General features: G+C 41.2%; 1 protein-coding gene across 2 annotated transcripts in view; it reads right to left on the minus strand.

The window, feature by feature from the left end:
- Positions 1–21,903, minus strand: part of LOC141111122 (bifunctional heparan sulfate N-deacetylase/N-sulfotransferase 4-like) — a 761,202-nt gene that overhangs the window by 109,052 nt on the left and 630,247 nt on the right. For both annotated transcript variants that reach the window (XR_012236388.1, XM_073603162.1), the window contains exon 8: positions 20,048–20,144. Coding sequence is in view for 1 of the 2 variants with exons in the window: in XM_073603162.1 (XP_073459263.1) it covers positions 20,048–20,144 (97 nt within the window). In the remaining variant the exon portion in view is untranslated. The remainder of the gene's footprint in view (positions 1–20,047; positions 20,145–21,903) is intronic.

The raw sequence follows: 21,903 nt of genomic DNA on the forward strand, positions 1-21,903 counted from the left end.
TTTGTTTATAAATAGAACAAAGCCAACCAGGAAATGTATTTAACGGCAAGTTTTTTTTCTAAATGTCACTTTTGCCATTGTTCATTCTACAGGTGCACCAAGACCCACTCCTGAATAGTATTTCTAATAGCATTTCCATGTACCAGGTGCATCCTTGCATTTGTATTCCTTGCCCACCTACCCATGCCTTTTTTTTCCAAACGCTTGCAAATTAGCCTTAAAAAAGGCCAGAAAAAAGCTACAAAATTTGGATTTCATAATCTTCAGTGGGATTCGGGCGCTATGGTTCTGGGTTTGTAGAAATTTTCATTTGATCAGAGAACGTCCAGCGATTCAAACTGTGCTTGGTTCCCTCATCACTACATCTCTACATACAATAGTGAAAAAGAAGTTGCGGGGAAGATAATCAAACAGGTACCACCTATAATATAAGAGAATGAAATGATTTTGGCAATCAAGCAACCATCTAGCCTCAAACATAAACCAATCAGCAGGAAACCTCATTCTTACTACAGGCACACTGACTTGAGAAGGAAGCCTTGCAATAATAATCCACATGAATCCATCAAAAAGTGTCACACAAGTGACAACCAGGTGAGTTATATTGATGGGAATGAAGAAAATGAAAGTATTGGTTGTAGTGAGATTTTTAATACCATTCAGGAAAAATATTATTTTAAAACTAAGAACGGTAATTCTGATTATACAGCTCTTTATTAAAGTGGGAGTAAACTTCCATGCATAATTTGTACCTATAGGTAAGCCTACAATAGTGCTAGTATGTGATGCATACTAGCACATTATGGCTTTACCTTGCAGGTTCTAGAAAAAAAACAAACACACAATGGTTTACTACCACTTTTAACAAAAGTCTGTAAAATGAGAATTTATCCACCTTTGTGCAAAAAAATGTTTTTTCTTCTCTCTTCTCAACTAAAGGATTCGTCAACCTCAGTCTTTCTACCAGCCTTTAAAATAATAACATGACATGGGTTTAAATGGCCACAGCAGCCATTTCATATACAAATAAAACAAATACTGTAACATCACATTAACATAACAATAAAACAATTTTGACAATGCAATCAGGAGGGGATTTTTGGCTGTCCTTAACCGCTTAGTGACTGCCCACCGTTGATTTACTGCGGCAGGACAGCTGCTCTGCTCCAGATTTCCATGTTTGGGGCTCATGCCCATTTAGCAGATCCAGCTGATCCACCGAGACCCACCGATCGTTCAGGAGAAAGACAGAACGGTGGTCTGCCTATGTAAACAAGGCAGATCACCATTCTGTGAGAGGGGATTGTGCTGATCTTCTATTCCTGCTAAGCAGGATCACGGATATTTACATTTCCCTAGTCAAAGCACCTTCCCCACAGTTAACAATCACTTATATGGAACACATTTAACCCTTTGATTGCCCCTACTATTAACCCCTTCCCCGCCAGTGTCATTATTTTATTTTTTTATTTATTTTTTTTTACCACTTCAGCAAACACTGTCAAGAGGCTTATTCAACTTAGTATTCATTAACTGTCTCCTTCTTGGTTTCACATCATTGTGGTAAGTACTTTCCTTTTTTCCTTTTATTTTTACACAACATGAAACTTTATTACATTTTCTTTCTTACATATCTTTTCCTTTTTCACTTTTTTTTTTTTCCTTTTTTTTTTTTAAGACAGTGTCATTAGTACAGTAACAGTGCATATTTTTTATCACTGATCACTGTATTAGTGTCACTGGTCCCCAAAAAGTGTCAAAAGTGTCAGTTAGGTGTCCAATTTGTCTGCTGCAATATTGTAGTCCCGCTATAAGTTGCTGATCGCCGCCATCACTAGTAAAAAAAGAAGAAAAAATTATTTATATATACTATAGTTTGTAGACGCTGTAACTTTTGCGCAAACCAATCAATATACACATATTGGGATTTTTTTTTTTACCAAAAATAGCAGAATACATATTGTCCTAAATTGATGAAGAAATTAGATTTTTTACATTTTTTTTATTGGGAATGTCTTAAAGCAGAAAGTAAAACATTTTTTTTTTCCAAATTGTCTGTCTTTATTTGTATATAGCGCACAAAATAAAAACGGCAGAAATACCACCAAAAGAAAGTTTGTATTTTTTTAGGGTACATTGCCGCACGCCCGCGCAATTGTCAGTTAAAGTAACAGTGCCGTATAGCAAAAAATGGTCTGTTCATGAAGGGGAGGTAAACCTTCCGGAGCTGAAGTGGTTAAAGGCACAATTTATAACTAAAATTGCCCATGTCCTCAGCTGCTCCCCAACCATATCGAAGACCTTTTTAACTCATATGTTCTTACGATTTCTCGCAGGGGACCTAGCTCCTGAGAGAAAACTATAAATAACCAACCTCCAAGATAGGCCCCCGAGTTTTGTAACAATACAAATATTCACTGAACCCTCCCAAAAGAGCCTCTGACCCACCAAGCTGTTGTGACAAAATGTACATATTTTTAATTTTTTTTATCAATATAATGCCTCCCCACAACCCTTGATATACAATGAACCGCAAATCTAGGGCCAGCAGGTGGGGGGAATTTCTCTTTACCTGAATTTTACAGAATGAATACCCAACATCCCTCACACGAATCACCCTTGTGGCTCCACCCTTCCCATCTGACCTTCAGCCTCCAATTGGGTAAGACCTACACCTCTTCCACACTTAACTAACATTATTTAACCCTTTTCTGACCTGTTCCTCCCCTTAGTTATGCTGACCCTTCTTCCATTTTCTCTTCTTTTGGTCTCACTTTCTTATACAAACTATTTCCTTAATTGAAGAATACATTTTGGCATTTTAGTAAACCTTTGTGTATTGGTAATGCTTGTATTAGAACAAGGGAGTAACTATTCCTCAAGCTTGTCCTGAAAAATACGTTGTTAGCATAAACAAAAAAAAAAAAGCAGTGCTCAACTGTGTACTATTGTGGTTATAATCACCAGACAGAACATATTAATCAGGCATAAACAATATGTAAGGACCTGATTTTGTATTTGCTGGCTTTTAACTTTACAGTACATTAAGCCTAGTAAAAGTAGTCTTCACCGGAAGTGAAAGATGCCTGTGTGGGAGCCTATCACTAAAAAGACCAGTAGACATGTTTTAGAGATGAGCAGATCCTTATGAGTTGATCCTTACAGATAAATGATAGTGTATATGATTTGAGTGTAGGTCTAAAATTCCCTTTCTAGAATTGTACAGGGTTTTTTTTTTTTTTTTAGTTGTTTCTTTTCATTTTTGCTCATGACAACACAAACCCAACAATAAGATATTACTGTGTAGATAATCAAGTAGTGGATATTTATGTAATGAGAAAAAATGCTTGCACGTTAACAGCTCATAGGTTACAAATCGATGTCATGCACTACAGTCCATTATTTATTAGAATAGCTAAGATGTTACATTTAGGGTCAAAAAATTTTCACGAGGCATAGTAACAGGAAATGTAATATTTTTCTGCATAATGTATTCAGGTGCTATAGGCTAAACATCTTCAGTTGTAATTTAGATCCATACTCATTTTTAGTTTAATTTTACTATAAGTCTTATAAGTCTTTCTTTTCTATCTTTTAAAGATCTATGTAAAGCATAATCAAAATGGGATGCTCAGAATCATACATGCTGTGTAAAGTAATCAAGTCATGCGCTGTTTAATAAATATTGTGACAATACGATGTTTTTGTCGCCCAGGATTTTCAACCAGACAGGTTGAGGGGCTCCAGGATGATTATTTAATGTGAGGGAATCTGTTTTCTCAATTTCATCCGAGGTTTGTAAAATCCAGTTAGGGACCTGGAGCCTGGAGATTTTGCAGTGATCTGGGTGGGAGGAAATCTCCAATCCTGGGACCAGGATTTAGGGATAACCAGCACACTGATTGTTCAGGTGTGTGTCAGTGGCAGCTGGTGGTGTGGCAAACAATCCACCCATCGCCACCCCCCCGGTTGGTCGGGTCACAGACGCCCACAATTTTTTGAAGCCAATTAAAGCCTCAGGCTCTAATCACGTGCGTCTAAAAAAAAAAAAAACAAAAACAAAAAAAAAACCCATTGGAATCCATGTGTCCGGCACCCTGCATGTAGATTAGGGGCCAAGCGTATGGATTAGGGGGGTGTCGCCCCTGAGCCCTATATGGACGGGCTGCCACTGGTGTGTGTGTGTGGCTAATAGTAGATTCAGGACCGGGGTTCTGGGCTCCACCCTCCCAAGGAGTCCTGGTGTACAAGTGAGAAGCATGCATGTCTGCATGGTATAGTCTGACATCAGACGGAGGGCCTAAGCCTGTGTGCTGGAGCAGCAAGGAGGCTGTGAAAGAGAGTAACAGCAGAGGTACAGAGTGTGTACAAAACAGGGACTCTGTTACAGGGTCAAGAGGACCGAGGCCAAAGCCTGAGCACCAGTGCTAATCAGAGAGCCAGGTTGCTTGGTATTTTTCAGTTTACATTATTGTTTTGTTGAAACTCCTGCATTGGAATCCTGGATGAACTGTTCTGTTATTGGACCTGTTTTCTTTTCCTTTAATTAAAGTGGGCCAGCAAGCCCTTAACTGGCATAACTGGCGTAGACCCAGCTCACTGGTAGGCTCTACACTAAGCTAATTAACCCCCAAAACATTATGTAGGACTACTCCCGTAGGAGCTGCTTAAGTTTGTTCAGTCCGTTGCTCTACCCTTCAACCCCAAGAAGCATCTCAGCCCCTATCCGCACACCTAGCAATATGGGTGATGAAATAGCACCGTAATGACACACAGTCATAGTTCAAACTGTTTAAGCTCTCTCAAATTTACAGCCAAGTTCTGGATAAACAGCCAAGACTCGGTTGAAATAGTTCTCAAAGCAGTCAATAACAATTTGCAACAGGGGTTTGGCCAGGACCGGCATGTGAGAAGACATGTGTCTCACAGCTCCGCTCCATTACCGACAACCAATCCTCTCCCAGCAGCGATTTGACGCTGAAACATGGCTTTCCAGGTGGCTACCGACCCGCTCACCCTCCCACAACACCCACTGGCCCTTTGTACCCATGGGAAAGCGAAGAAAAAGGAGGAAAAATTACCTCTGAAATCCAAGATGGCGCTGCCGCGGCCCTTGCACAGCGCATGCTGAGGGGCAGTGAAAAGCTCAGAGAAGGATCCAGCAAAAGGACACAGAAACACCAGGGTAAGGACTACCCGAGAGACATGTTATACTATGCCCAAATGCTGGGGGAACACCAGGAACAGGGCGCAGGGGGGTCTGCGGAGCCAACCCATGCTGCAGCACATGAGTCACTAGAGCAGAGTACACTGCATGCTGGCTGCCAAGGAGAGCCTGAAACTTTAGCAGAGCAACCCCCCTCCCTGCATGTGGCCACTGACAGTGAGGAACTTGAACAACCAACCCTGGCAGAAATACTTAGGGCTGTGCATATCTGCACAGCCTCTGTGAACAACCTCAAGGAGCAATTTGGTGGGCTGAGGGAAGATGTTTCCCTGTTAAGGCAGGATTTGCAAAAGAGAGAACGCACAACTGCAGTTGAAAGCAGAGTGAGTGACATTGAAGATAAACTTCCGCCAGTTGCTTGAGAGGCCCAATGCCGCTTATCAGCTTGCTGAAGACACCAATAATAGAGCAGATGACATGGAAAATCGTCTGCAACACAACAATATCCGTATAGTAGGATTGCCAGAGAAAACAGAAGGGAGAGATGCCACCACCTTTGTAGAGACCTGGCTGACGGAGGTATTTGGGAAGGAGGCCTTTTCCCCATTCTTTACAGTGGAACAGGTGCACTGTACTCCAGGTTGCCTGCCGCAACCGGGAGCTCCCCCCAGACCCATCTCGGCCCGAATGCTGCACTACAGAGACAGAGAAGTGGTACTGAGGAATGTACAAGAGAAGGCCAATGTTCAGGTAAATGGTGTCAGAGTGTCATTCTCCCCCGAATTCTCTGCAGAGGTGCAAAAATGCAGGGCCAAACTATCAGATGGGAAGAGACGTTTGAGAGCTTTGCAGCTTCCATATGCCATGCTGTACCCCACCAAGCTAAGAGTTACAGCCAACAGACAAGCCCACTTCGAATCGGCTCAGGATACAGCCATGTGGCTGGACCGCAATGAGCAAGCCCTACACCACCGTGACAGGGAGGAATACGGAAACAGACCCGCCTGATTCACATACTATTGAGAGCACTTGGAGAACCACGCATGTGCCTTACAAACAGTCAGTTTGAAGCTCACCTGTTACCCCCTGGATGGAGCTGTTATTTCCCCCTTGATCCTACGTTTACATGCCTCTTACCCCCCCTTTTATCACGTTCATATATATTTTCTTCCAATCCCCCTGGATCTCACTTCTATGTCGGGGAAGTTTATACATATGGGGAATTTCCTTGCCTTATGCTGCTGGGAGTCTTGATATCACTACGCGAACCGTGAGCTATCTTGTAAAGAATGCAAGAAAAAATGCATTCTCTCTATACGAGAGATAAATCGAGAACACCATGTTGGTTCCTGTTTCAAGTTCAACTACAACGGCCCATCCTGTTGACAGCCTGGTTTTTTGTTTTTTCATATTTGCCGCACTTATACCAAAAGCTATGCTTACATGCTATTACACTCTGGAACTGCTGTTTAGCACCAACTGACAGCATTGAAATGAATGCCTTATGCCTCAGGCTTAAATCCCCCAACCAGAGTCAGTACTGGCGGTCATTAGCCCCATTTGACCCCCAGAGAGAAGAACCCCTGAACCTAACTAGCCTTATGGGCCCAGATTTGCTGCAGAACTCTCTGAGAACTGTGCTAGAAATATATCTTACCCTAAGGCCATGCATAATGTCTTCCCATGGCTGAGCTACCAATAATTTCCTAGAATGTGAGGGGCTTAGGCTCCCCACTAAAGCGTATGATGATAGCAACTTGTTTGAAAAAGTATCACCCTATGATTCTATGCATGCAGGAAACGCATTTAACTGCTGAAACTCAATGTTGCCTTAAGTATGCTTGGGTGGGAAAGGCCTACCATTCCACTCACACCTCCTACTAAATGGGTGTGAGTGTAATGATACATGGATCTGTAGATTTCCAAGAAATTGATGTCTGTATAGATGCAGAGGGAAGATTCATTTTCTTGCATTGTCGAGTGGGAAAGGTGCATTGTATCCTTGCTTGTGTATAAAGTGGAGACGGAAAGTATTCAGACCCCCTTACATTTTTCACTCTTTGTTATATTGCAGCCATTTGCTAAAATCATTTAAGTTCATTTTTTTTCCTCATTAATGTACACAGAGCACCCCATATTGACAGAAAAACACAGAATTGTTGACATTTTTGCAGATTTATTAAAAAAGTAAAACTGAAATATCACATGGTCCTAAGTATTCAGACCCTTTCCTGTGACACTCATATATTTAACCCAGGTGCTGTCCATTTCTTCTGATCATCCTTGAGATGATTCTACACCTTCATTTGAGTCCCACTGTGTTTGATTATACTGATTGGACTTGATTAAGAAAGCCACACACCTGTCTATATAAGACCTTACAGCTCACAGTGCACGTCAGAGCAAATGAGAATCATGAGGTCCAAGGAACTGCCTGAAGAGCTCAGAGACAGAATGGTGGCGAGGCACAGATCTGGCCAAGGTTACACAAAAATTCTGCTGCACTTAAGGTTCCTAAGAGCACAGTGGCCTCCATAATCCTTAAATGGAAGACGTTTGGGATGACCAGAACCTTTCCTAAAGCTGGCCGTCCGGCCAAACTGAGCTATCGGTGGAGAAGAACCTTGGTGAGAGAGGTAAAGAAGAACCCAAAGATCGCTGTGGCTGAGCTCCCGAGATACAGTCGGGAGATGGGAGAAAGTTGTAGAAAGTCAACCATCACTGCAGCCCTCCAACAGTCGGGGCTTTATGGCAGAGTGGCCCGATGGAAGCCTCTCCTCAGTGCAAGACACATGAAAGCCCGCATGGAGTTTGCTAAAAAACACCTGAAGGACTCCAAGATGGTGAGAAATAAGATTCTCTGGTCTGATGAGACCAAGAAAGGACTTTTTGGCCTTAATTCTAAGCGGTATGTGTGGAGAAAACCAGGCACTGCTCATCACCTGTCCAATACAGTCCCAACAGTGAAGCATGGTGGTGGCAGTATCATGCTGTGGGGGTGTTTTTCAGCTGCAGGGACAGGACGACTGGTTGCAATCGAGAGAAAGATGAATGCCGCCAAGTACAGGGATATCCTGGACGAAAACCCTCTCCAGAGTGCTCAGGACCTCAGACTGGGCCGAAGGTTTACCTTCCAACAAGACAATGACCCTAAGCACACAGCTAATATAACGAAGGAGTGGCTTCACAACAACTCCGCAAACTGTTCTTGAATGGCCCAGCCAGAGCCCTGACTTAAACCCAATTGAGCATCTCTGGAGAGACCTAAAAATGGCTGTTCACCAACGTTTACCATCCAACCTGACAGAACTGGAGAGACTCTGCAAAGAGGAATGGTAGAGGATCCCCAAATCCAGTTGTGAAAAACTTGTTGCATCTTTCCCAAAAAGACTCATGGCTGTATTAGATCAAAATGGTGCTTCTACTAAATACTGAGCAAGGGGTCTGAATACTTAGGACCATGTGATATTTCAGTTTTTCTTTTTTATTAAATCTGCAAAAATGTCAACAATTCTGTGTTTTTCTGTCAATATGGGATACTGTGTGTACATTAATATGGAAAAAATGAACTTAAATGATTTTAGCAAATGGCTGCAATATAACAAAGAGTGAAAAATGTAAGGGGGTCTGAATACTTTCCGTTCCCACTGTATGTACCCACGCCATTCACAGTGGCGGTGCCCTGGCTATTGCTAGCTTACTTAGAGAGCTGACCGGACTTGCCGCTGCTGGTGGTGGGGGACTTTAGTGGCTGGTTGAGTTCCTCCATGGACAGACACCTAAGTTCCAGGGTCTCTACTGCATCGAGGGACTCTCCATTGCTAAGACTGCTCAATGAGGTGGGTTGGGTTGACATATGGAGACACAAAAACCCTGCTGATAAACAATTCTCCTGCTTTTCCAAAACACGGGACATTGTCCAGAATTGATCTTGCTGTAGGTAACCTTGCCATGCTCCCATCCATCTCGGAGGTGATATATAAGCCCCCAGTGTGTCAGATCACTCACATCTGGTGATCAGCCTGATTATATCACCACTATCCAATCTTCCAAGAGCCCCATGGAAATTTAACGCCTTTTGGCTGAAATTATTTTTGACTCACAATGAGATGGAGCGGAGCATGAGGGAATTTCTGGAGAGTCAGGAATTTGATGGGTCCCCGGAGACACAGTGGGATGCTTTCAGGGCATATGTGAGGGGACTGCTCATCTCAGAAATTGGAGAGGTAAAGAAAAACTCATCTGGGAACAGAGAGGATCTTGAAAAGCAGGTGCAGGATCTTGAGGAGAAATATGTACATACCCCGACAGACTCGGCCAGGGAGGCATGGCAGTCAGCTCAACCAGCTTACAAGCGGCTGCTATCCTCCACGGTGGAGAAGAAACTATTTTTTTCCAGGCTAGCATTCTATGAGGAAGGAGAAAGCACAGGGCGCCTTTTAGCCAGGATAGCTAACTCCCAACAAACGTTCCCCCACCATTGGAGCTATTAAATCACTGGAGGGCAGTATAGTGGGCTCCTTTGAGCTAATCCTGGCGGAACTGGTCAGATTTTATGAGAACCTGTATCTTCCAAGGGGGCAATACACCCCAGCAGAACTTACAGAATATCTACAAGGCATAGACTTCCCGCAACTCACGAATGACCAAAGGAAGGCCCTGGACGCTCCTCTTACTTTAGAGAAACTACAAGCGGCACTGGCGGTGTTCTCTAACTGTAAGGCCCCCGGGGCGGACAGGATACCCATGGAGGTGTACAAGCAGTATGTGGAAATACTCTTACCAAAACTTCCAAATGTGTTTAATGCAGCCAGGGAACAACGGGTCTTGCCTCCTTCTATGGCCATGGCCAATATAGTTCCTATTCTGAAACCTGGAAAGGACCCTTTGGACCCAGGCTGGTATAGACCCATATCCCTACTATAAAGCGATATCAAGCTCTTGGTTAAAATCCTAGTGATTAGGCTGAACGGTGCCATTACGAGCATTGTGCACCCAGATCAGGCCGGATTCATGCCCAACAAGTTAACGGCAGTAAATCTAAGGAGTCTTTACCTAAATATGCAGTCCCCAGTGGACAATGATCCTCATGCCTCAATTACTATATGTACTCCATAATGCACCAGTGAATCTAAAGATGTTTAGAATTGTCAACTCTCTATTTCGAGCGCTTATATGGAAAAACCGTTCACCCAGAATTAAGCTCGAGCACCTCCAATGCCCTAAGGATGAGGGAGGGCTTGCCCTCCCAAATCCCTGGCTCTACTAAATAGCTGCACAGTTATAGCAACTGATTGGCACAATACACACAAACCCAGAGAGAGAACTAGCATCAGAACTAGTGATGCTACACACACAGTAAAGAAAGACTTGGTATCAACAGCATTGGAGGCGCTGGAATTTGGCTAACCAGATAAATTATATATATATACCCGACATATAATCTTATCCAAAATATTTGGAACAAAGCTAAATACTTACAGGGGGTGACAGGATATACGGATTACAGCCCAATCTGGTTCAATGACACATACCCTGAATTGGCTAAACTACAGCATGGAACACTGTGGAGGAGATATGGGGTGGTATACCTCAGACAGATCTTTTACAGTGGGAAACCCCATACATTTGAAACCCTACAGGGTCTTTTTGGTTTGCCTCGGTCCACGTGGTTCTATTATATGCAATTAAAGCACGCTATAATGGCCCAGAGCAGATCCTCGGAATGGTCCCCTTCACCAACCCCACTGTTTAATTTGATTGCAAGAGCTGTCAACACTAAGGGATTTATATTGCAATGCTATAGCATGTTACTACAGAGTTTTCTAGATAAACACCCCCTGCTAATGCTGGCCAAGTGGGAGGGAGACGTGGGCCCAATTGATGGAGATCAGTGGGATGAGGTACTACAGGTGGTGCCCACTTGCTCCTTGAATGTATCACAAAGATTGACGCATATATATATATATTGTTAAGAGTATATTACACCCCACACAGACTGTATGCTATGGGGCTTAGGCCCACCCCACTGTGTACCAGATGCAAGAGAGATCATGCAGAACTGATCCACCCACTGTGGAGGTGCCCAAAACTTCACCCCTACTGGAAGGGTGTGGTGGACACCATAAACAGGGTGTTTCAGATTTTGATGCCTACGAATCCAAAACGCTGCTTATTCAATGTACTTGATGAGTTAGAATGGGAAGAGTGTACTAAGGTGGCAGTAACTAGATCCCTATTCCTGGCACATAAGCTTATAATGACTCTCAGGGAGTGGATTAATGCAGTGGGAGAAATGCTCCGGAAAGAAAAAATAATTTACCAACATAGGGGTTGCTCCCAGAGGTTTGAGAAATTCTGGGGACCATGGCTGAATGTACCAGGACTTGCCAGGGCAGACTGCTGGGCATGGGCATCTGATATAACTAACTGCCAGATCAATAGAGCTAATTTTTTGACGTTAGTACCCTGAATAAAGAATACAATCTGAGAAATAACCAGATGATCAAGTAATGTATAGTTGAATATAAGACACAGGTGATGTTAAGAAATATGCAGTTTACAGAATTAAGCAAGTTTAATGTACCTGATACTGAAATATGTAACTGAACGTATGTGTGGCTTCGGTATGTATTTATATGTTTAGTTCAATAAACTTTTTTCTGGATAAAAAAAATAACAATTTGCCACAATAAGTGAATAATACCAATGTACACAGCGATAACAGTAATAAATTGATTCCCCAAGCAAGCTATTGAATGCTGTAGATATTACTACGGCTAAAGGGGAACCCCAGGCCAGCCTATAATACCTTTAATACTAATGATCAATGAGGTAATATAAACACCAGTAATGTGTCCCATTTAAGGGTAATGAAATAGCAATGTTCAAAGTGCAAGGCCTTGCGATTATCTTCACTGGCAGAAGGAACTCAGAAGGCAATAAATCCTCAGAATCCAGTGAAAGGAAATCACTAGACAGCACAGTGGATTTGATCTGGCAGTAACAGGTCCTCTTTGCACTTCCAAACTATAATGTCTGCCTACAGTGTTCAAAAGTGGGTAGTGCTTCAGCAAAATGGGCAATTTGCCCTCTCACCCATCCTGCGACCAAAGAAGAAGGAGGGATGTCCTGGCAGGTAGTTCTTCAGCAACTCGATCACATCTTGCCCTCAGCTGCCTGGATATGCACTGGAGGTCTCTCTCTGGTGGGAAGCCCATCTCACCCCATCTCTAGAAATGTCTCGCAGCAGTTTCTGGAACTGTCTCACCGCAGTCTCTGGACATGTCCGTCTCCCTCTCTGCTTCCTGGAGATCTCCCCTCAGCCTTCCAAAATGGAGTCCTTAGCCAGCCCTCTCTCTTGCAGAGCCCACTGGGATTTGTAGTCCCACCCCTTTAAGCATCAGCGGGGCCATTTGGGGATGGGACTTCATGTTCCATGATTCTCTGCTGCTGTTAGATGATTGTCTTTCTCTCCCTGCCAATAGAAAGGCAAGGGAAAGAGCAAAGCGGGCGGATGCCTGTGTGCAAGCGCCACTCACCACACAAGGATGACAAGAGGGAGGGGGAGAAATCCTCCCGCTGGGACGGACAGGCACACTCTGCTTCAATGAGCGCCTGTCCTTTCCATCAGACACCGGCGGGAATGGTGGGTGACAGAGCGGCCGCCTCTTCAATTATAATAGATTAACAGTATCCAAAACAGATTATTGATGACTGTAGAAGGTAATAAAAAATAAAATAAAATGAGGGATGCCGTTTTAGAAATGTTGAAAGGACAAGTTGTTTCAGTTACACCCATGATATGTTCTTGAGGTGGGCAACCCGGTTATATATTTTATGCAGCCAATTTAATTTACTTTTACTTTCTTGATGATGCTATTTCAGTATCCTAATATATCATGACCATCATGATACATCATTGCATTGAACTGATCGGTAAGAAACATTTTTGAGTAATCTACCAGAAAATTATGTATGTAATCAGGATTAATAAAGCTTAATGTGATAAAGACCCATACGTGGCTTAAAGAGTATCTATGGCCAAAATGGCAATCAAAAATTATTTTGTACATTGAATTTTTGTCTTCAAATCTACTCCTATTAATCTATTTGATCCTGAAGTTTGTAAACATACTTTGTGAAGATCCATACACTTACTTGAATTATGTGACATGTATTCACTACACCCTGAGAATAGGCACTGCCATGTCACAGAATTCACAAAGCCTGCCTTCTGAACTACAGAGGTGCTGAGAGAAGTTTTAGGATGGCAAGCAAGGTGTCATGGGATATGTAGTCCTAAGAAATTGAAAGTAAATAGCAGAATATAAGCTGCAATGCATGTGGGGAATCCAGGATGTTGTGGAAAGAGATGGCCAGCTGACAGGAAGAAATCACAACGTGAAAGGAAATTCCTATTGCAATTCTAGGTTAAGTTATAGAATTAAACTGTATGTTGTGACTATGGAATTCTTTTAAGGTTTTAATGCATAGAAAAAAATGGAACAAACTAACTCCTAGAAGGTATCCCATTCTGGAATCAAATATTTTAATGTATTAAGTTTGTCATACAAAACCCCATAGTAATTCTCAGTAGTTAGTCATGCAGTATTAGTATGCTAATTTGATGAATATTAACTCAAAGCGATCTAAATGTATTTCTCAAAATGTTAAAAAAATATAGAAGCATTTACAGAAGGAGCATTCTAAAATGTTAAATCATTGGTGTCCCAGTAGATTAATATATCATTGTTTCTAAAAGAGAAAAATGGAGTACCTATCCTCTCTGAAGGTCTGTGAACATTTAAAAGTATGGGAGGAACGATCGTCATTCAGCTATGGCTGTAGAAATGTCAGTTTTGCCATGGATATTTTGAAATTTTCATCATGCTGTAAAAGATACTCTAGAATATCAGTCACTGGACACAGTTACTGTGTTGAGGACTATCTTTAATGGTTGTCAAACTGAAAATGTTATTTTATTTAAGTGAATCAAATTAAGTTAAAATATGTAATGTATTGTTGTGTATTTATCTTTTAAATTAAAGTGAACTATGAATATAATTAACATATACGTTAAAGGGGTAACAGATATTAGTAAAGAGGTTCACTTGTAAATGGTTTGTTAGTTAATAAATACCCTCATTATTAAAAGCAGCATGTAATTTGAAACAGGTAATGAAGTAAGGCCTTAAATAACATTTTTAATTGCATGCATCTCCCTGGTACATAGCATTACTATAAAGAAAAAAAATCAACATCTGCTACTTGATTGTTCCTTTAAAGCCCCTGAAAATATTTCAGAGATAGTTTTGTTTTCACAGTATCATGTATCTCATCACCAGGACGTCTTAGCTTTGTCACTGCAAGTTCTAATAACTACAATTTGCATAATACGCATGTAGTTTGAAGGATTGTCATATTTTTATAGTGTTGCCAATTAGACATTTAGCTAAAGGTTGAACTGTTTAAAAAACTTAAAGCTGTCTTTTTCTTATTTTTATTTTTTTCTAATTAATTGGGCTTCATTAATAGTCATTTGCACTTTATTACTTATTTAATTTCATAGTGACATAGTTGGTAAGCTTGAATAAAGACACCAGTCCATTAAGTTCAACCTGTGTGGGTGTGTGTGTGTATTTATGTCTCTACCATTTTCCCTATTCCTGTATACTGTGTTCCCTAAGATGCCCATCTAAAAAAATTTTGAAATTATCAAAACTTCCTGCTGACACCACCGATTGTAAAGGGAATTCCACATCCTACTGCTCTAACAGTAAAATAAAAACCCTACAAAGTTTATGGTTACACAACTTCTAGTCCAACTTCATTGAATGGCCATCTGTCTTCCTGAGCAACCTGAGACTAAATAGTTTCCTCCCTATGCTAGAATCACCACTTAGATATTTGTATATTGCAAACATATCTCCTCTTAAGCATTTATTCCCCAGGCAAAATAAGTTTAATGTGTGTAACCGTTCCTCATAACTGAGATCCTCCAACCCCCTTATTATTTTTCTTGTTCTTCTCTGGACTCTATCCAGTTTCAACACATCCTTCCTGAGGACTTCCAACCTGAACTGGATGGTATACTCAAAATGTGGATGAACCAGATATTTGTAAAGTGGTAGAATTATGATTTTATCTCTATATCCTTTTTAGTGCATGCTATTAGTATGCTGGCCTTGCTTGCTGCAGCTTAGTATTGCATGCTATTGCTGAGTCATTCCCCAGATTCTTATCCATCCTTGATTGCCCCAGTGGTTCTGCCGCTAGCGTATAACTTGCATTTATATTTTTAGTCCCCAACTGCCTTACTTTACATTTTTCTACATTGAACTTCATTTGCTATGTACTTACCCGCGCCTCTTTTTTATCGAGATCTTTTGCAAAGTTGTTTTATACTGTGAGGTTATTACCCTGCTTCGCTTCAAATCATCAGCCCACAATGAGATTGAACTATTTATATAAACTTCTATATAATTTATTAACAAGCTACACTGAATTGTTACCAGGGCAGAAATCTGGGGAACCCTGCTCACTCCAGACCATTCTGATTATACAATGTTAATCACCACACTCTGGATGCACTCCTGTAACCAATAAGGGTTTTTAAAATTAAGAGTTTATGTTGTACTGTGTCAAATGCTTTGGCAAAATTCAGGCACACTACATCCAGAGGCCTTAATCTATCCAGATTACCACTCACTTTGTCATACAATTTTAATAGGTTGGTGTCGCAAGAATATGCTGGTTACTACTAATGATGCTATTTTTATTCCAGTCAGTAAGCAGGTCCTTAAAGATTAGGAATAATAGTCTAGCAGTCACCTGGTTAAGTTATTTGAGAACTTTCGGATGTAAGCAACCGAGTCCTGGTGATTAGTTCACAATAAAGGAAAAGTTCACTTTTAGTAACATGTTACACCCATGTTTAGGATGTAGCATGCAACATATTACTAACTGAGCATCCCTCAACCCCCCCTGTTCTGTCTCTCTCAGGAGCATTCGTGGGTGGCCAGCGGACATCGCGGCCGCCGGCCCTGCGCATCAGCTCCGGCGTTGCGCTGCACGTGACGCACTTGCGTGCCCCCTAGTGGCCTTAAAGCGGCCCGCGTACCATGACAGTGATTCGCCCAGGAGAGCCAACCTGCCGCAGTCTGCAGCGGCTGGTCTTAAAGTGGTTAGGATTCTTTATTTAATTATCCTACTTTTATTCATTTATTTAGTTTTTTCATTGTGGTTTATAACACTCTCTCATATTTGTTGCTTATATGTTTTTATACACTCTTTTTTCCCAATGCCACTTAAATCCGGATTGCTCTTAACTAGTTGTCACCTGTTTTTTACCTTTTATCAAAATTCTCTCCCAGTGGCTAATGATGCATAAAAGCTTTCATCCTGCTATATGATCCCATCCTATAACTAAGCACCGGTGGGCAGAGCAAAATGCGTCAGGGTGTAAAGTGTTGCTGTGTTCACTATAAATACCTAATCATGTGTGAGGAGAATACGAAAAAAATTGATTTTTGCTAGCATCTAATTGGATGGTTGACTATTGTGAACAGTTTTCTCAACAACTTCATTGCCTTTCAGTTAAGGTTTACATGAACGTTATTTATTTTTATTAAGTCTGGTCATTATTTTGTCTTTATTACAGAAGATCATACAAATGTTCATTCTCCAGAAAGTGGGGACCTTGATGCCACAGAGCCTGAATTTCTGGAAATGTTCTGAGGCAGCAAAAAGCCTCTTCATCAAGAGATAAATAAAGTTGTTTTGTGTTATCATTGACAAGGGACTTTCATGGCGTCTAAAATAAGTTATGCTGCTCAAACCTTCACCTTTGGCTTTATAACATGGTTTATACCAATTCCTTTGCCACCAAGCCCCCGTATGGCAAGTCTATGTGAAATCGTACCGTTTGGAACCTGTATTCTTTTTTATAAAATTATTTTGATGACATCATGGGTTTACATTTACATTTCTCTATTATTTGGTTGTTTCTTTGGCTGCTGTTATAAATGCCACACTTGTCACCTTTATCTTCATTTGTTTATTGCCTACATTTTATCTGTTATGTTTTATGCTTAAATGATCTAAATATATTCTTTACCTTCAATATAGGTAGGGAAGTGGTTGATAATGGCTCTTATTATAACCCGATCAATGTGCTCTAAAAGTGCTGCTATCTTGTTTGTGAGAGAGAGCAGTCACTAATCCTGTGCATGCATGGTGTCCATATGCTGGGTACTCTCTTACAGTTAGGGGCTTCTGGAAACAAAGAGTTGCCAACGTATGATCCTCATACAAAGTGACAGCTGTTTTGCTTAACTGTTGGCTCAGTGACCCACTTGACATTCACAGAAGAAAAAAAGCTGGCATTGCTGCTGTGTTTAAATTGTCTGCCATGTAAACACAGAAATGGCAGTTCTAAGCTCATGGTTCTACTTCACATTTTCAAGTCAGGTTAGAGGACCTAAGAATCTGGCAATTCATTTAAGTGCTGGATTACAAAACATAATTTCACAAGCATGTGCACTTCAATCAATTAACGTATTTTAAGACATTTTAATGTGGTAAAGAAATCTTTTTAAACTTTCTTTGCGTTGGTCTAATGTTAAACAACAGATAACTAGTTTAAAGCATCAAGTACCCAACATGTTATTTATTTTTCACAGGCATTTACTGTATATAGTGCAGACAATTTACACAACACTTTATATCCTGTATATTTACATCAGTTCCTGCCATCAAGGAGCTTACGATCTAAGTTCTCTATCTCACATGCATACATGCTAGAGCCAGAGTATGCTGAGGAAATCCATGCAAGTATAGGGAGAAGATATTCTGCTGCTTAGTTCTAATTGGAAGCTGGTGGGCTAATATGTCTAGGATATTCCAAAGCATCAGAGATCTGCCTAATATAAATCCCCAAGTCTATTGGTGAGTTTTGGGAGTTTACACTGACTTTTTATGTGTTCCATACCATTCAGTTGCTTTCTCCAGTAGGTAACATAGATAAATAATGGAACAGGAAGAGGGGAGACACTCTCCTAATGACTATGATTATGATACATAAACCCAGAGACCCAAGTGAAGATTTTAATAGAGTGCCCCAGAGATATAAGACATTGTCAAAGTACAGCTTATATCAAAACCTGAAATATATCAGTTTTGGGTGGACTGATAACTTAACAAATTGATGTCAGTGTGACAGACCTAGCTGTGAAAGAGACTTTTGGAGGGGACTGTATGCTAGCCTCTTGCCGATCGATTGGGGGCCCTTGCATTTGGAGGAACGGTGCTCTTTGTGAGCTGTATGTCTGGGGACCCTGGATTTGCCATATTGGAATAGTGGCTGATTCATAATGCTGGGACAGATACTGTTAGGAGATGCTGATGTAAATTCCAACACCTGTCTGTCTATTGTCTGCTAAAATGTGTATTGTAAATAAGTCTACTATGGGATCTAAGAGTCATTAGATCCCCATTGTTATATGTGTTAATTAACTCTGCTATTGTGTGAAGAAGAGTCTATGTTGATTGTGATAATGTTGATTGGATTTTCTGAGCTGGTCACGTCCCAGCAGCAGATCAGGATACAGGGGGAGAAGGGAGAGGAGGTGGTCGTCATCCCTCCCCAACAGTTAGCCGGAGCAGATGGTGTGGGGTTTCCAGTAGAAGGGCTGGCAACAGGGCCGAGTACTGCTGGACTCTGCCCTCAACTAACAGAGGATGGATGTCCTGTGAAAGTGGATGGGACTTCAGTCTCCACCTGTATACCCCAGGGATGCTGGGCAGTCGGCCCAGATCCACAACAGCATGACGGAGTGAGCCCAGACACCCTGTCTTCTCTCCAGCGGCAGAAAGGACTCCAGGGAGAAGGGCCAGTCCAGGCCTCTCCCCAGCGGAAGATATGTTCTCTGAGAGAGGCAGAGGTTGGCTGGGTGAGTAATACTTTGTTTGGAACAATTTGTTTGGGGTACTGTGTGGGTACAGGCATTAGAGGACTGGAACTACTGACTAACTTCGGAGTCAACCCATCTGGGGTCTCCTCCTGTGTTAGTCTTCTGCCGAAAGGGGAGAAATGTGACAGACCTAGCTGGGAAAGAGACTTTTGGAGGGGACTGTATGCTAGCCTCTTGCCGATTGATTGGGGGCCCTTGCATTTGGGGGAATGGTGCTCTTTGTGAGCTGTATGTCTGGGGACCCTGGATTTGCCATATTGGAATAGTGGCTGATTCATAATGCTGGGACAGATACTGTTAGGAGATGCTGATGTAAATTCCAACACCTGTCTGTCTATTGTCTGCTAAAATGTGTATTGTAAATAAGTCTACTATGGGATCTAAGAGTCATTAGATCCCCATTGTTATTTGTGTTAATTAACTCTGCTATTGTGTGAAGAAGAGTCTATGTTGATTGTGATAATGTTGATTGGATTTTCTGAGCTACAAGACGGCCAGTCTGGCCTAACGGTCATGTCTGAGTCATCTAGGCTGTCTAAAGGGATTAGTTAATTAGCTCATGTTAATTAGGTTAATTAGGTTAAAGCTGTATTGTTAGAGTAATATGAGTAATATGTAACTTTGTAACTTTGAATGTATAAAAGCCTGTATTTTGTGAATAAAGAGAGATTCCTGGTTGAACTTACATACAGCCTGCCTGGTGTTTGTTCTGAGCTATCACAACTGGGTTAGAACGGCACAGAGCTGTAGTTCTAATCCCGGAACCTTGGATGACCGAACAATCAGATGTTGCGATCTGCAATCTGATGCTATAGCTGCAGAGGAGTGTCGGGAGAGTGGAACCGAGCGAGCAAGGGGCTCGTTACAGTCAGAATACTGGAACTAATTTTTATTTGAAGTTACCCACCAGTCTTCTGAGGTCCTACCACGAGAAATTTTGGTAGACGATCACAGGTTTTATCTCTAGACCAGATGTCTCTGTGCCTTCTATCATCACATGGATTCTGTTGAAACAAAAAGTACAGTTTTGTAGTTGGAGTGCACATTCTATTGAATATGATATGTTTTTTCTGTAATGAAAAAAAATTATATACAGGTATATTTTTAGTGAAATACAAGTTTGAAAGAAAAACACTAGCCAGGTATGCTACAGAAGTTGCAAGAGTTTTAGCATACTAATATATATTGGCATACTTAGTGTGGTACAGGAGGTGCAGTGCACAATCTGAAGTTGTAGCAGCCATGTGACATTTTTTTTTGTATTTGTTGCATGGTGGTGCCTTGCCCAAGATTTTTGCACTGCAGTGCATTTCTGCCTGCCCAGTGATGGTTTGAGCAGAAGTAATGCTCCTTCTTTGTTCTGTTTCATACCACAGCTTACTCTAAGCTGTCACTGCTCCTGGGAACTGTGAACTGCTGCTGCATCTTGTGAGGTAAGATCTATACTGAAAGGGGAGTTTGTACTGAGGGCTAGGAGATGGTCTGTACTAAGAAATTAGGCTGGGAGGGGGGGTCTTTATTGTGTGAGTCTGTATTGATGAGCTTGTCTGATAAGAGAGGATTAAGGGGTATGGGGGAGATTGGGGCTGTTGGTGGAGATCTGTAGTGTTGGGAATATAAGATTGGAGAGTATTTCTATGGGGTTGATGGATGATTTTTTTTATTGCATTATCTACAGAGGCCTGTGCATTACACACTCCTGATCTATGCACTTGTCATATTACAAACTCCTGACCCCTGCATTTGGTGCGTTACACACTCCATCGGTGTCCATATGGCACACCGGTGTGAAAAGGTCCCAAAGGTGCAATGTGCTTTAAACATTTCATGTTTTTTTTTTTACTTAAAATATATTTGTGTTTTTCTTTTTTGGTGTACTTTTGTTATTTTGTAAAATAATAAAATATAAAAAAAAATGGAAACAAAGTATCTATGTGTAATGTCTTTTAACATTTTTTGTTACTGTTTTTTTCTTACTGTGAAAAAGAAATCAAAGACCAATAAAAATACACCCAAAATATAAAGAGGGTAACAACATAGACAGGAATATAGGAATAGAGATGAGAAGACCCGGGGGAAAAAATGGAAAAATTGGGGAAAAAAGTTTCCTGTTTTTTTCAAAGCCCTCCAGACAAATTGAAAAACAAAAATGTGGAATATGTTCTTTTACAAGGATATATTACTTGTATATATATAATATATCAAAGACATGGTATTCAAACTATATAGTATGAAAACCATAAAACAGAGCTCCAGCCCCCCCTACAAAAATTAATTAGGACACTTACCTGTCCAGGGATCTCGTGATGTCGGCAGCCCATCCAATTTCTCATTCGGCTGTCGGGTGCTGCTGCCGCCATTCCTTGTAAGGGAAGCCAGCAGCGAAGCCTCGCGGCTTCACAGCCAGTTCCCTACTGCACATGCGTGAAGCTTGCTGCGCTTTCTGAATGGCTAAAGGCGGCGGAAGGAGGAGGGGGCCAAACTTCTGGGAGACCTCACCGCGGAAAGGGGTGTGGTTACCTCTTCTCATGTGTAGTTGAAATGTTCTTAACATATATAGTCATTTAAAAAGCTAATTTAGGTTGTTTACTGAATAAGCTGTACTTTTATTTCAAGCATAATAGCTTTATATACACTGCATTTCACTTTCTCAGTGTAAGAAAATGACTTTCAGTTTGTAAAACTACTCCACATTAAATTTTTATTTACATTTTTCTGAAAATTTCCATTTTGCCAAAAAAAAAAAACAGGAAAAAAAAAGTA

This window comes from Aquarana catesbeiana, linkage group LG01, assembly GCF_042186555.1.
Source record: "Aquarana catesbeiana isolate 2022-GZ linkage group LG01, ASM4218655v1, whole genome shotgun sequence".
In the NCBI taxonomy this organism is placed as follows: Eukaryota; Metazoa; Chordata; class Amphibia; order Anura; family Ranidae; genus Aquarana; species Aquarana catesbeiana.